This window comes from Melospiza georgiana, chromosome 1 (genome assembly GCF_028018845.1).
Source record: "Melospiza georgiana isolate bMelGeo1 chromosome 1, bMelGeo1.pri, whole genome shotgun sequence".
NCBI classification, from domain to species: Eukaryota; Metazoa; Chordata; class Aves; order Passeriformes; family Passerellidae; genus Melospiza; species Melospiza georgiana.
The window spans coordinates 27,941,174-27,955,032 of NC_080430.1; the positions used below are offsets into that span (position 1 = coordinate 27,941,174).

General features: G+C 36.1%; 1 protein-coding gene across 1 annotated transcript in view; it reads right to left on the reverse strand.

Annotated features, from left to right (window-relative positions):
* Positions 1–13,859, reverse strand: part of THSD7A (thrombospondin type 1 domain containing 7A) — a 266,483-nt gene that overhangs the window by 84,418 nt on the left and 168,206 nt on the right. Inside the window, exons 7-8 of the mRNA XM_058019397.1 lie at positions 8,224–8,379; positions 5,636–5,839 (exon numbers count right to left, since the gene is read on the reverse strand). Coding sequence (XP_057875380.1) covers positions 5,636–5,839; positions 8,224–8,379 — 360 coding nt within the window. The remainder of the gene's footprint in view (positions 1–5,635; positions 5,840–8,223; positions 8,380–13,859) is intronic.

Sequence of the window (13,859 nt, forward strand, 5' to 3'; positions counted from 1 at the left end):
TAAGAAATTTGTAAATATACCAAGCATCTAAGAAACATATTCAGTAGTTCCTTATGTTACCAGAAAAATTAAAGGAAAGGAAGGAAAAGCTTTGGTGTAAGTTTCATAGCCTATGTACTTACAGTGAGGAACAGAGTATACATTTTAGATTTGATTTAAATGCCTCAGATGGACATCCAAAAAGCTGTCAGCAGCAAAGAACAGTTTAAAACAATGCTATTATGATATTAGCTTGGAAACAAAATTGGGAAATGATGACTAATGCCAACATAACCAAGTTCCTGTAAGCAAAAGGCACTATGAGCTCAAAGGAACTGTCATTAGCGACTGTATTTTTCTGCTAATTGACGGCTGAGCGTTGACCAGATTTTGATCTGGGTTTTCTTACAGGCATAACTGAATAATTCAATGTAATTTGAACTTGAATCTGGCTCTTCATTCTTTATAAAGAACTAAGTCATAAAGTGACACAAAGTGGTATTTTTCTTTTCTAAATAATCATAATAAAATCCAACCAGTCTGATGGTTTTTTCGTCAAATGCATAAAAGCTGCACAATAAAAATGCCAGAAAAATAGATTCTTTACACGTGGGGACACCTACAAAATACCTCTGCTCAGGTCCATTGAATCTTTTATTGTTTCCCATCATGAAAATAAATGACGACCAGAAGACTACTCAGCATTTGATTCAAACCATAAATATACAGAAAGACCCAATTCTGAAACCAGCTAAAATAATTTAAATAAAAATTGTTGCACCAGCGAAACTTCAGCTTTTCCTGAAACTTATTTGACATATTTCATTACCTGCTTATGGTAAGATGATATAAAGCCACAACCAAAAAATTAAGGAAGGAAATTGAGATATTGATCAGGAAACTATAGAAGAAAATTTAAATTAGATGAAAAAAATTTGTAAGATTTACTTTAAAGTAAAATTTAACAAAAATAAGAGAAGAGGTATTTCAGCTTCTCTAACTGTTGAGAAAAACAGGAAGGCAAATGAAACATAGGATGTTTTATTGCTGAAGTATGGTGTCTTTTGTTAGTCTCACTAGCTGAGAATAAACACAGATAAAGGACAGAAATGTCCTCTGTTCCATTTTGGTCAGTATAGTGTTTTCAGCTCTTGACAAAGTGGCTAAACTATTTGGTTTGTTATGTCTCTAAATCAAACAGACCAATCTACCTTCTATGTCTTTTAATTGATACCAGCACTACTGCTTTGCCTCCAGTATTGGAGAACTGGTAAAATCCTCACATTTGAATCAGAAAACATTGATGCCAGTGGCGTCAGTCTCAGAAAAACCAGACCTGTGTCACCCACCTCCATACAGGTGCCAGAAAGGACCTTGTGGCACTCAGCTGCATCAGCATCCACCTCTGCCTACACAACTCCAGCAGCAATTCTGCTACTTCATGGAGTTGTAGGAATTTGCATATACACAAAGAGCCTTGATGTTGCCATGGCTTCCTCGTCCAAGGCAAGTGACTCTCAGCTGTGAGGCAGAAGATGGCAACGAGTCCACTCCTGTCTGTCCCCTGTAGAGCTACTGTAACCAACAATTAGTGACTCCAACAAGATCTGGAAGAAATCTGCACTTCAAAAGTGAGATCTGTTTTGTCTGGAGTAACACATGCAGCAGTAGACAGCCCAATATGCTATAAAGGCCGTAAACCAAATAATTATCTTTATCTATTATCTAAATTCTAATATTTAGCTATTATCTAAATTCTATTATTTATTATTATCTAAATTCTTAGAAAATGAGCAAGTCATTTGAGATGACTGTTTGAGGATCAGGACACTCCAGCCAATGCCAGTACCTGAGCTACAGCCTTCAGCCCAAAGGAAAAGCGAAAAAAACAAAGTGAACAAGCATTTTAAAGAATTTAATCAGTAATAAATATTGCAGAATTTTATGTCAGAAATTATATTTCCTTATTATATATGCGTATCACAAATATGTCTGTTAACAAAGTGGAGAAGCAGCCAGCTTTCCCACTATGGACTTTAAATAATGCAGAGATATTTTTGAAACTGTATTCTTCACAGACTGTCATAGCTACAGAGAAATAGAACAAATTAATCTGTTCTAAAATTACTCTTCTGTGTGTGAACTGTGTTAATACACTTAATAATAGATAGTGTGTACATAGGTGTGGGTGTGCATGAATGCGTGTGTATGCCTTGCATATGTTACATATGAAACAAAAATATTAATATCAATTTATTTTTTAAAAGGCCTTCTATCCTTACCAAAAGTTAATCTGTAGAATGGAACATAAGCAACTGATGTCTAATTATTAAAATTATGTATACAACAAAGGAATTCTGAACACTTTATATTGTGTCTGGAAGCTTCCAGTTTTTTTTCACCTAAAAAACTCCTTTGTAAATTTTCCTGGAAGATTTACTAAGAATATTTATTCAGAAAATGTTCTTTCCACAGTAGAAGACTGAAGTTCCATTTATATAATAAAATACATCAAAGTTAATTATAGCCTCTGCAATGACAACCTGGGGAATGTCATGTTTTTTCAGCATGAATGAAAATTCTGATTACTGCCATCCACTGTGGAAAGAGTGACAATCACAGGCCTCCAGCAATGAGATAGGAGGATAACTTATTGTTTGCTGTTGTCTCAGAGGCTGTAATGACTCTTATCTAAACACCAAAATGAAGAGAAAAGCTAATTCCAATTATATGAAACAACTTCACAAACATTGCTGCTTGGTTCTATCTGAGAAGCCAAACATCCAGGTCAAGACATATTATCCCAATTAATCATGCTTAAGATACATATGAGATGATATGATATGATGCAATGGTGCACAGAAAGAGAAGCTACAAATCAGTGTTGGGTTTATTTTACATTAAAGCTACGGAGCTTTATCCATCTAGGGCACAGTGCTTAGTCTGAAATATCAGCCTTTTTCATTTTATAAAGCAGAAGGCAAGGGCACAATATGCTCTTTTTTTGGATACATTTCAGTTCCTTCATTTCAACCTTTCCTATCCAAGCACTTAAAGATTTAAGGTTGGCTTAATACCTGATAATAATAATAAGATGATCACTTAAAGAGATGGAAGATAACATTGTCAAGCAAAGTTTAGTTTGAGGAACAGCAATCTTATGCAATAGTTAATGATTTCAGTACTGTTTTCTTTTGTGGTCCCTTTTATCTGTAAAACTGAAATTAAATCCCCTGTGTGCTACTAAGATCAAAAATTTAGGAATACATGATTATTATAGAAATTATGTGCCCTGTTAATAAAGGTACAGTATTTAACTGACAGTCAGTGCAGTCTTCCCCAAGATGTGCTCAAAGAGCAATGACTATCACAAATTCCTTACGATGAATAATTTAAACCATAATGTTTCAACAGTGAAGAGTAGCGTTCTCTAAACTTTATTTTAGTGGAACTAGCCTGAAGCTGTGGGGCTTGAAGCAAGACTTGCCTGACTGCAAAGTGTTTCTCTCTTGTATTTTGCAGAGCAGAATCTAGATGCCTACAACTTTGGTTGAAGGACACCATAGAGATTTTCTTGATTGCCAGGGTAGGAGGCCAAAACACTAGATGGGAATTATCTGGGAAGAGGTGGTGGTGTTTAGAAAGTATTTAAGAGTTGTCTACAGGATTTCCAGTGGGTTGGTGCTGTGGGAGGCAAAGTAATAAGATGCTTGAGCAGAGTCAGTTTTGGGGGGAGATTGCTGAGGTGAGTGGGTCTTTGTTTGCTTCTACTGCATCATACTAATACCTCTCAGGGGAGAGTGAAGCAGAAGACACTTGGTATTACTGGTGAAGTACACAGAAGATTGTTTACTAAGAAAGGAATTTCAAAGAAGGAATTTCAAAAGGCCTGGAGCAGTTCATTACATTACTCTCCATTGCTTTTGCATCTTCTCAAATGTAATTGAACACATATTTTTGTGACTGGACAGCTGGATCATCAGATCTTTACAAAACAAGGCATCATTGCAATTTGTTTTCTCCTTTCTTTGAAGCTAAGCGCACAGCTCTTCAATCTTAAAGACTGACAGGCCAAATCCTGACTTCTCACTCTTTCTGAGGCAGATTACTGATATAGGCAATGTAGAAGGCCATATATTTACAGCAAAATATAATTCAGAAAGAGACAAAAAATTGATACTGGGAGTAATAAAGTTAAACACAAGTCTTCAAAGTCACATTTGGCCAAAACCAAAGCCCATGAAGTGCCAAGAGCAAATCCTGTAAGCTTCAATAGAAAATATCATATACATAAAAATCTCAAAGTTTTTTTAATGGATCAATCGATTGCTCCAAATATGCAATAAGTTATAGTCATTATAAATTACTAAATTACAATTTAGAAAGAAATTATGTTAGATGTGTGAGAAAACACAATTCCTCAAAATAAAGGCAAGCCAAACTAACCATAATCTAGTAAAGCAAAACATAGTCTTTTTGTTTTACAGATTTTAAAGTATCTTCACAATTATTTAGGAAACACCTTGATTTTCAAGGAAAAGGCCATTTTTCATCTGAATATGTATACAAAAACCCCTGCAAATAGTTTCAGTATTGTTGCCAAGAAATTATCAAATTGCAAAGGGAAATTTTTTGAGTTAAGGACATAGAATATGGTAGATTGAATATTGTAATTCTAGGCTAATCTCTTTCTGAGCTGTAAAGATGGTTACTAGTTCTCTTAGGTGTATGCAGAAAAATAACATTATAACTAAGCATTTCAATTTAATCCCCAAAACTCAATTACAATCTAAAGTCTTCAGCAGGAAAGCTCAAGATTTAAATATCTCTATAATCAGTTCTTATTACTTCTGACTGATGTAATTTCAAAATATTTTTTGCATCTGTTAACACTCATCAGAGGTGTCCTCTTACTTAATTCTCTGTTGGAACTAAGAAGCTGCTTACCATACTACACTGCAGTCAATACAATTATTTTAATTTATCTGCTGCTCTAGACTATAATATTGTTAATGAATAAAGACTATTCTCTCAACAGTAATTCATGAACCTTCAGTAGATTAAAGTATTCTGTAAGCAGCTTTCAAAATTGGCTTTTATGAGTGTGTCATGCAAGATCTGTTTTGTCTCACAGAAGATAATTGAATAGTGGTTGTATTTTTTTTGACCTTTTGAAGAAGTAAGACAGCTTGGACTGTCAACCCAACTCTGTAACGCTCATCAAACCATCCTTTTTAATAAACATATTATTATTTTTCTTCCAGCTACACTTACTGCAATGCATCTTACTTTGCTCACATTTTATTTGTTCCTAGGCTCAGAGGATCAGCTTTGTTAGTGGGATTACATCAGGGAATTCAGTCAAGCCACTGCAGGCATGAATCTGATCCACTGGCAAACAATAGCTGTTTTCTATTTAATTTTCTCTAAGTCATTTTGTGAAGCTTTGAAACCATACACAGTGAAGGAGCTTGGTCCGAGAGCAGCTAGAGGTCTTACTCTTCCTCTCCAGTATTAATGGACATTTATATCTATTCCAGACAGCTTGGTTTTCAGGATCAAGAAAGCTGAGAACAACAACTGATACCCTTTTGGACCCCTTTTTAGCGTCTTCCCTCTAGCTGGCGTGGGCTGTAGGGAAAAGCATCCATCTTACCATCGCTGTTGACGCAGACGACGACAGGAACCTGTGTGCCAGGGCCACACGGCTTTTCATTGTCAGGAATGCATTCCTCCAGCCCCGTGATTCTCCAGTCATAGCAAGAGGGCTCTTCACATGGAATGGCTTCCAAAAGGTGAGGACAGTTTCCCGTTCCTCCTGTAGGCTCATTGGTGATGCGACGTTTCCTTAGTTTAAAGCCTGAAATGCCCATGAAAATAACAATTCAACTCTAAAAAGTGAAGTGAAACACTTTTTATCTGTCTACACCTGAGTGAACAGTTCTGTTTGTCTTCTCTGTAAAACATACCACAGACACTCAGCAGAACAATGCACTTCAGATAATTGGGTAGAAGAACTCAATAAAGAAGGACTAGAGATAAAATTTCACAAGTTTCAATGTTTTGAGCCTCCTCAGGCTCAGGAAGCTTTGCCTTAAACCCCTGTTTATCACAGTCATGCAGACTCCAGCAAGGAGACAGGATCATTTCCTGAGCATCACTCTTGCAAGATCCATCTCATTTTATAAATCTTGACTACATTGTTGGGTCACCATTTTCTCAAATAAATTGTTTGTTTTCTTCTCACGTATGTTCCAACAGAAATGGACTATCAATTGAAATCAGCTTACAAACACTCGTTCCCTCTCCAATCCTCCAAAATAAAACAGAATAATAAAAAGACAACTTCTGAGAAAAACAAAAGCAGGAAAATAAACTCAAAATAAACCTGTGACTACATTTTCAGTAATATTTCGTTGCAAGCATCTAGAAATTTCCTTAAGATTACCTAAACTCATTTTGGAATGGACAAACTGATGGACATTTATGCACTGTGTCATCTACTGGGCCAATGCCAGCAACAAAAAGCAATCCACTCTCTCCTTTCAGGATGGCTCATTGAAAAAAAACAGACTAAATGCAGTCAGAAAAACCTAACCATACTAAATGGATTCAAGAAATAGTTTGTCTTTTCACATCTTTTCACAATCTCTTTTGTTTTATATCAGTAGTCAGGCAAGCTAGTAATATACAGATATTTTTTATAAAATACTAAATATAATATAGTCTGTCATTTCTACCAAGACACAAACTGAACAGGAGAGTTTTTGCACACATGTGCAAGAACTGATTCTTTGAAGATATGCCTCTTAATTCAATTATAGTAAGTATTTACTTTAAAAATACTGTTCCATTTATCTTCAGTTGCTGTTTGTTCTCCTTTTTTCTAAATTGAAGTCTTCAGCTAAATTATGTGCAAAAGGTTTAGCAAGCCTGACACAAAAGGCTGATACAATTTCAAAAATAAAGAACTCCTATACCTACAAAGCAACAAAGGATGCAAATGATCTGGAAATATGTAGACAGACATGTTGCTAAAAGTGGGAGTGCCTGCACAATTTTCACATAATTCTCTCAGAAGAACTGTCAATGCAATTATAAAATAAAATGTAAGAATTTCCAGATAAGAGAAAAACATTGGCAGTTGAGAAAAGATCCCTGCTCATGTGTGCAGCAATAAAGGCTTGCACAAAGTGCATCCTAATGTCCTTCTATTAGACAGATGTCCAAATCAGTCTCACAAACCTAAACTTTACCCCTGAAAACATAGCAAATCTTTCAGTGATGGAACAGCAAGAGAAATAACAGACTATTTGACAGCTGTACTCAGACGAGACTTAATCTGATAGATTTGCAGAACTGAACTGCTTTTTCCTTCTTGAACTGATCGAGGTTGGGTCAGAGTTCCGATGAACAGCTTTGTAAAACTTTTATTACTGCTGCCCAGACAGAAGTGTAGCTAGCAGCATGCCAGAAATATCCAGCTAAGCAAACACAGTAATCACAGTTCCTCCTTCCAGTGGACATATGTGGCTGCCCTTTCTTACAACTGTTTTCAACCAAGAAACCAAGTCTGTATTCCCAATTTTATCACATAATCACTTTGCAGCAATGACTAGGCCAGTTTTTCTCATTTGCAGCCAGAAGCCCATAGACTTATAACATGAGGTCCCTGTCACTATATTCTTGCTTTTCTATTTTGATATCAGGTTACTACAATCTGTTCTGCATGGCAATAAGTTGTAAAACATGCTGAATTTGAAACCAACACATATGTCATAAGTAAAACAGCATCACGTATCAACAGTGAATGGTGCCATCTCTTTGCCAGATCATGATTTACGGTCTAATGGTGAATTCCTAAGCTATTACTGAACTGTAAATATCTGCCTTGTACACTACATACCTCAAAGAAGGTTTCTGTCCTCCTTTTGTGACAGTGCCAAAGTTGTGATTTGAACACACAAACTGTATCCCTTTCAATCTAAGAGGAAAGGTTGAAACTGGAATTGACCTGCAAAAACCCAAACTGATCTTGAGAGCCTAGTAAACAGGTTGCATTTTTGCTACCTTTGGTGTAACAGTGATGTCAAATGTAGTCCTAATTCAATAACTTTATTTTGATACCCAGAGGCACTAGATATACACTTCTTGGCACAAAATTTCGTGTGCTTGCATAACCTAGTGACTTACTTAGGAATAGTAAATATCACCATTAAAAGGCTCTGCTGAATTGTTACATACCCTTCTTGGCCTGAGGGTCATCACAGCTTTCATAGGTGCATGGTCCCCAGGCTGACCATGCTGAGGTCTCACACTCTGTAGGACAGGGAACGTGGCACAGCTGGGAGGTGCTGGGAAGAGGTCCTGTACACAGTTTACGGTCTACTGGCCTTGAAGCTGTCAAAACAAAATATTTCTCATATGTCACTGGTCGTGATCCTTAGCTCTAAGTGGACAGAACCATCCTTTAGTCAGAAAGGTTGTATTTCATAATTTTAATCGGATGACGTGATGGAAAACTGCCTGCCTTGAAAAAAGTTGAATGGAAGTCAGTTTACTCTTTGCATGAACAAAGTCAAATCCCATTATGTGGAGACATGGAGACTGTAGATATTGCAGCACCCTCTCAGACCCAGTCGTTTCCTTTGAGGGGTAAATTATACCAGCATAGTAATTTTTCACTTTGGATTCTACATAAATTGGTGTCCTGGTATCTCATTACTTCTTCTTTTAAGAAACTTAACACAAAGCGGCATAAACACCTTCGCACTTGGTATATGTAAGCTATATGATACTATAACTTCAAAGGCCTGGTAATTAATATTTAAAAGATTATTTTTAAGCTTTAACCTGAAACACAGCTAAAATTTTGGCAAAAAGTTTTTTCTTTAAGGACCATCAAGTGCACACTCAGCAGTAAGATTTGTGCAGCAGCAACTTTAGCTCAAGAAAGGCTTTGTTTCAGCTATATATATGCTTTGCATTTACTATATATGTGTCGATAAATATGTATAGATCATGTACATATGTAGTTGTAAAAACTGCACAAGACAATTTAGTTTTTAAAGTGTTATTAATCTATAGAGACACATGTGAAAGAAGACTCTTCTGTTCTTTAAAAATCAATAACTGAAATCATCCTTCCCCTTCCATACTTTATTCTTTTGAATAGTACAAGTAATGGGAAAATTCTACAAGGTGCCAGAGTAAGGCACAGCACTCAAACTGAAAATGTACTATTTAATTGAAAGCAAGATTTTCATTCTCTTTCATAATACAGGACTTGACAAAATATTACAGTAAACAGAGAATATCTGCTAGAAGTCTGCCACATTAGTTTGGTTGATTAAGGAAACATAAAATTCCTTAACTTAAAGCACTCTCCTTCCATTCAGTTTTTTTTTTTTCCTGTGGGAAGTCACATCATTAATTTTGCCACCACTTTTGATGGAAAGACTCTCAAATTAAATAGATACAGTATATGACAAAATATCTGTCTGAAAGATGAGATCAATAACCACTTATGGAATGTGAAAGTAAACACCAGGCTGTTAAAGTGCAGTCAATCTTGTAGACATGTGTGTATGTCTTTCCATTCAGATTTTCTAAGCAGATGATCTTTACAATTTTGGAAAAAGCATCCAATTCTCACTTTTTTTAAGGGGAAAATGAAATGAAAAATCCTTATTCTATTCTGGTTTTCAATGTTGCCTCCTTTGGCACAGTTTTCCACCGTGTTGCTCCACATAATGAAGCAACACCGTGTAAAACTTTAAGATTACTGTCTCTAATTTACCAATCTCTTGAAATAAATTAATAAGAAGCATAATATTCCAACATTTGCATAATGGTATGTTGAAATTAATTTTTATGACATACTATTGATTTTTAGAGTAATTTTTACATGCACAATGAGCATGCATGACACTCAACATAATATACCTATTTGGTGTAGAAAATGGATATAAGTAAACATAGTTTGCCCATTGAATTTGCAGTGAATAGTTTCTAATTAAAAAAGAAAAAGAGTAAGTAACTTCTGTTCATACATTTTAACCTTTATTTAACTAGGGAATCGCCCAAGTGAGACAGTTAAAATTAAGGGCCAATCACACCCCTGAGACAGTCTTGCTTCAGGTAATAGAGAAAGTGCTCTGAGGAATTCCATGCTTCATCTCTAGCCTTCACCATGATAAAAAACTTATCATCACAGTAGTTCAGGGAATTTTACTCAGAAAAATAACAAAGATCTTTCATTGGGAAGCTTTTAGCAGTAGCAGTTTTTTCATATCACAGGTAACAATCAATCTTTAAATATGCCAAAATGCTTTCCAAATGCTGTGTTTAGACACTAAGTGATGTATAAATGCAATCTCTTATATTTTGTTTTTACAACAAAACAATTCAACCATAGGACAGAAAAGTTTTATTTCAGGTTATTAAAAAATGTTTTCATCACTGAGCACTTAGGATGAATTTCATGCAGGATTACTCAAAATTCTTTTCCTGAGATAACAGTAAAAGAAAACAGCTGTGTCTGGGCATCTTATGACCATCTTGTTCCCATGAATTTAAATTAATTTCTTTCAGCATCACAAAAGAATGACTGAGCATAGGTTTTGACATGTATTGTTTAGCAAAGACACTCTGATGATACTGGATGTATATATTTACAGTTTAAAACCTTGTCTTATCTCTGTCCTTTCATACTTTCTTGTGTCAGCATTAAAGATTGTTCTTTATTCCTTGGAAGTAATGCTGAATGCCAAATAGACTATGTTTAATACTACAAGATCTATGTGAAATTTGACCAAAATTTGGGCCAAAATTAGAAAGAAAAGTTAATGCATTTTGATAACCTCTCTTTCTCCTTCAGTCTAACTAATAAATTAGATTCGGTTTTCAAGGAATTTCAGGTTTGAGGCTAGTAACCTAAAAAATAAAGTAAGATTTAATTATCCATTCCTGAAATAATCTATATTAGGAAATTTTAGCTGAATATATTTTATATCATTGGAAAACACCTCCTTGAATTACTGCATTTTAAAAACAACTGAAAAGAAAAAGAACAGTTCTGCTTTTATGCATTTGCTACACTTATCAAGACATAAAACTCTCCATCTTTCTCTAAAGACCCTCAAGAGACTACAGCCCAGTAATGACCAGGCTGGCAAAGAGACTGAATTTGTATGTGACTGCATCAGTATAAGCAGACACAATTTCGCATTTCTCTTTCTGTTCATTTGCCACACTGGTTTCATGGCAAATAACACAAAGAAACTTCTGCAAGTACTCTCACTCAAAAATCCCAAGAAAAAACCAAGCCTAAAACACATTATGACCAACAAGTAAATAACATTTTCTTCTCATTTTCTATAAATCTGAATTCTCTCACCCAAAAACATTAGATAATTCAGAACCTTATGCTCTGAGAAATGGCACAATTCCATGCATGTAAGCAGTTCCCCTGTGTTTAATAAGGCAACAAATGTGTATTTGCAGATGTAGAATAAATTTATGCCCATAAAGGAACTTTCCTCCTCTTTATTCTACATCAAGGGTTTTAAAGGTACTCAGAATAAGATGAAACAGTCCACCTCATATAGTAAGAGAAACTTCATGACTAAACCAGTTAAGTGGATGAACAGAGATGAAACAATTCAAGACAGTGGCAAGAAAATGGCAGTATGACTGTGGCCTTCAGGAACTTCATTGTCACGGCTTAACTGCTACAACAAATGCTCCTTCTTCTTCCTACTGACCTGAGTACTGCGAGGAATTCTGCTTCAGCTCAGTATTAGAAGTTCAAATTCTTACCAGAGGTCTAACTTGATGTTTTAAATCTACAGAAGGGACTGGAAACAGCAGCTATGATGGAAGCTGAAATAGAATTGCCGATGCTCAGAAGTGAGAGGAAAAGCAGTCACTAGCTAAAATGGTTCAGGAGTGGAGCAGGCAACTGGTCCAGCATCCCAACTGGCTTATGAGCTTCCTTAACTTGAATTTTGGCCTGTCACTTTCAAACTGATCTGAAATTTCCTGAGAATGCTCAAATCCCTTTAACTCTTTCAGAGCCACATAAACATGTTAAGCGTAGACATATAGCAAACAAGGTCCCCCAAAAGAGCATCGCCTCCTTTGCATGTTCTAACCAAGAAATCAGGTTGGAGGCTTTAATTTACCTACCTGTTATTTCAAAAGTGATTGATAGCAGAGGTGCAGCACTAGCCTTCGACTTGCTCTGTGACTGACTTTCTGAAATAACAGGGAAACGCCACCATGAGAATTTGAGAAGGGAGGTCTTTAAATCAGCCTTACCAAGACAGCATTTGCTACAACCAGCAGTAACCTACACTGAGATGAAGGCGTTTCCCCACACCATAATCTGGTGGGTGTGTGCCCTGGCTTTTTCCCAAATTACTCATAATTTTCTATTCTATGACGGGAGAGAGAGGGAGGATGAGCAGAGCAGCACCTCTTCTGAAAATCTGTCCCCTATCGTGGAAACAGCCCAAAGCTCCTTTTTAAACTAAGATCCACTTCACCCCCAGTCTGAGCTCTTGAAAAACTGTTCTCATGTTTATGCATCCAAAGACTAGTTACATTTTAATCAGCTTTCAGGAGCCTGCAGAGATTACCTCCTGATGGGCTCCATGTATTCCTGTCACAGTCTGATAAGGGTAAATTTCACACACGCCTAATCTGGCGAGACTTCACAGCCTACCAAAATCCTAATCATCATTCTGAACAGTAAGCTGCCACTGGTCTTATTGTTACCCCTCCTTAGCTGGGAGGTTTTTGTAGCTCACACTGCGGCAGAGGCATCTAAACTTTGTTCAGCAGAGGCGATTTACTAAAAGCCCTTGGGCAGAGCTGATTTGCATAAGACAAAGAGGCTTGAAAGCTTCTTCTTTTATAAATACAGATGTGGGGCTGCAGAGCTCACGAGTCACACCCTACTGATCTGAGCAGTCACGCTGAAATGGATGTTGGCATTAACATTCCCCACAAACTCTACCTCCACGGCAAGTTTGAGAGTACCTTTAAACCACAGCAGGAACCTTGCTACTCTGCTGTTTGGCCAGCCCTGGACAAAATGTGATATTACACAGGATTTGCATATTGATGTTGTTTTTCCTGAAGTATATGGCTGTGTGTTTGCAAGAAATAGGTGGAGGATAAAATTTAATCAAAAAGTTAAATGCATTTAGCTTAATTCACTGATTTCTGAATCTACAGTTCTGCATTACTATACAGACGTAGATGTAATATAAAATATTCAAGTGTTGTTCTAAAATATGTATACTACCAAATGAATTAAAGATTTTTGTTCTAAGCTATTCTCTCTTTCCTTAAGAAGCTGTGCAGGCTTTAACAGTAACCAGGAAAAATCTCTTTTCTCTTTCAGTTAGGTAAATAAATCCATGAAATTATATTGGCTTCAAGTACTGAAAGCTACTTAAAAACTTGACCAAATCAAGGAAAAAAGAAAATCAGTTCCTTGCAAATTAAATCTAATAATATTTTTGCATTTTTCTATATTGAGCTTACATGCCAGAATTTACATATTCCATCTGCACGTCAAACAGCACAGGTTCATCACCCAGATGAAGGACACACAAGAAATTGACAGTAGATGAAAATACCAAGTCTAGGACTTCTGACCCTCCTTTTCATGTTCTTTCTTATGGAAAGTTGTCCTGCACAGTATTTTTCAGTAGACACTAAGAAATAGTAATTTGTAGGAATTTATATTTGGAATCTATATTTGCAGCATAGAGAATGAAATCTTTGCTACAGCAATTAAGCGTTTTAATCTGAATTTAAAAAATAGCAGTAACTCACAAGATAAGGAGGCACTCGTGGCAGAAGACAAT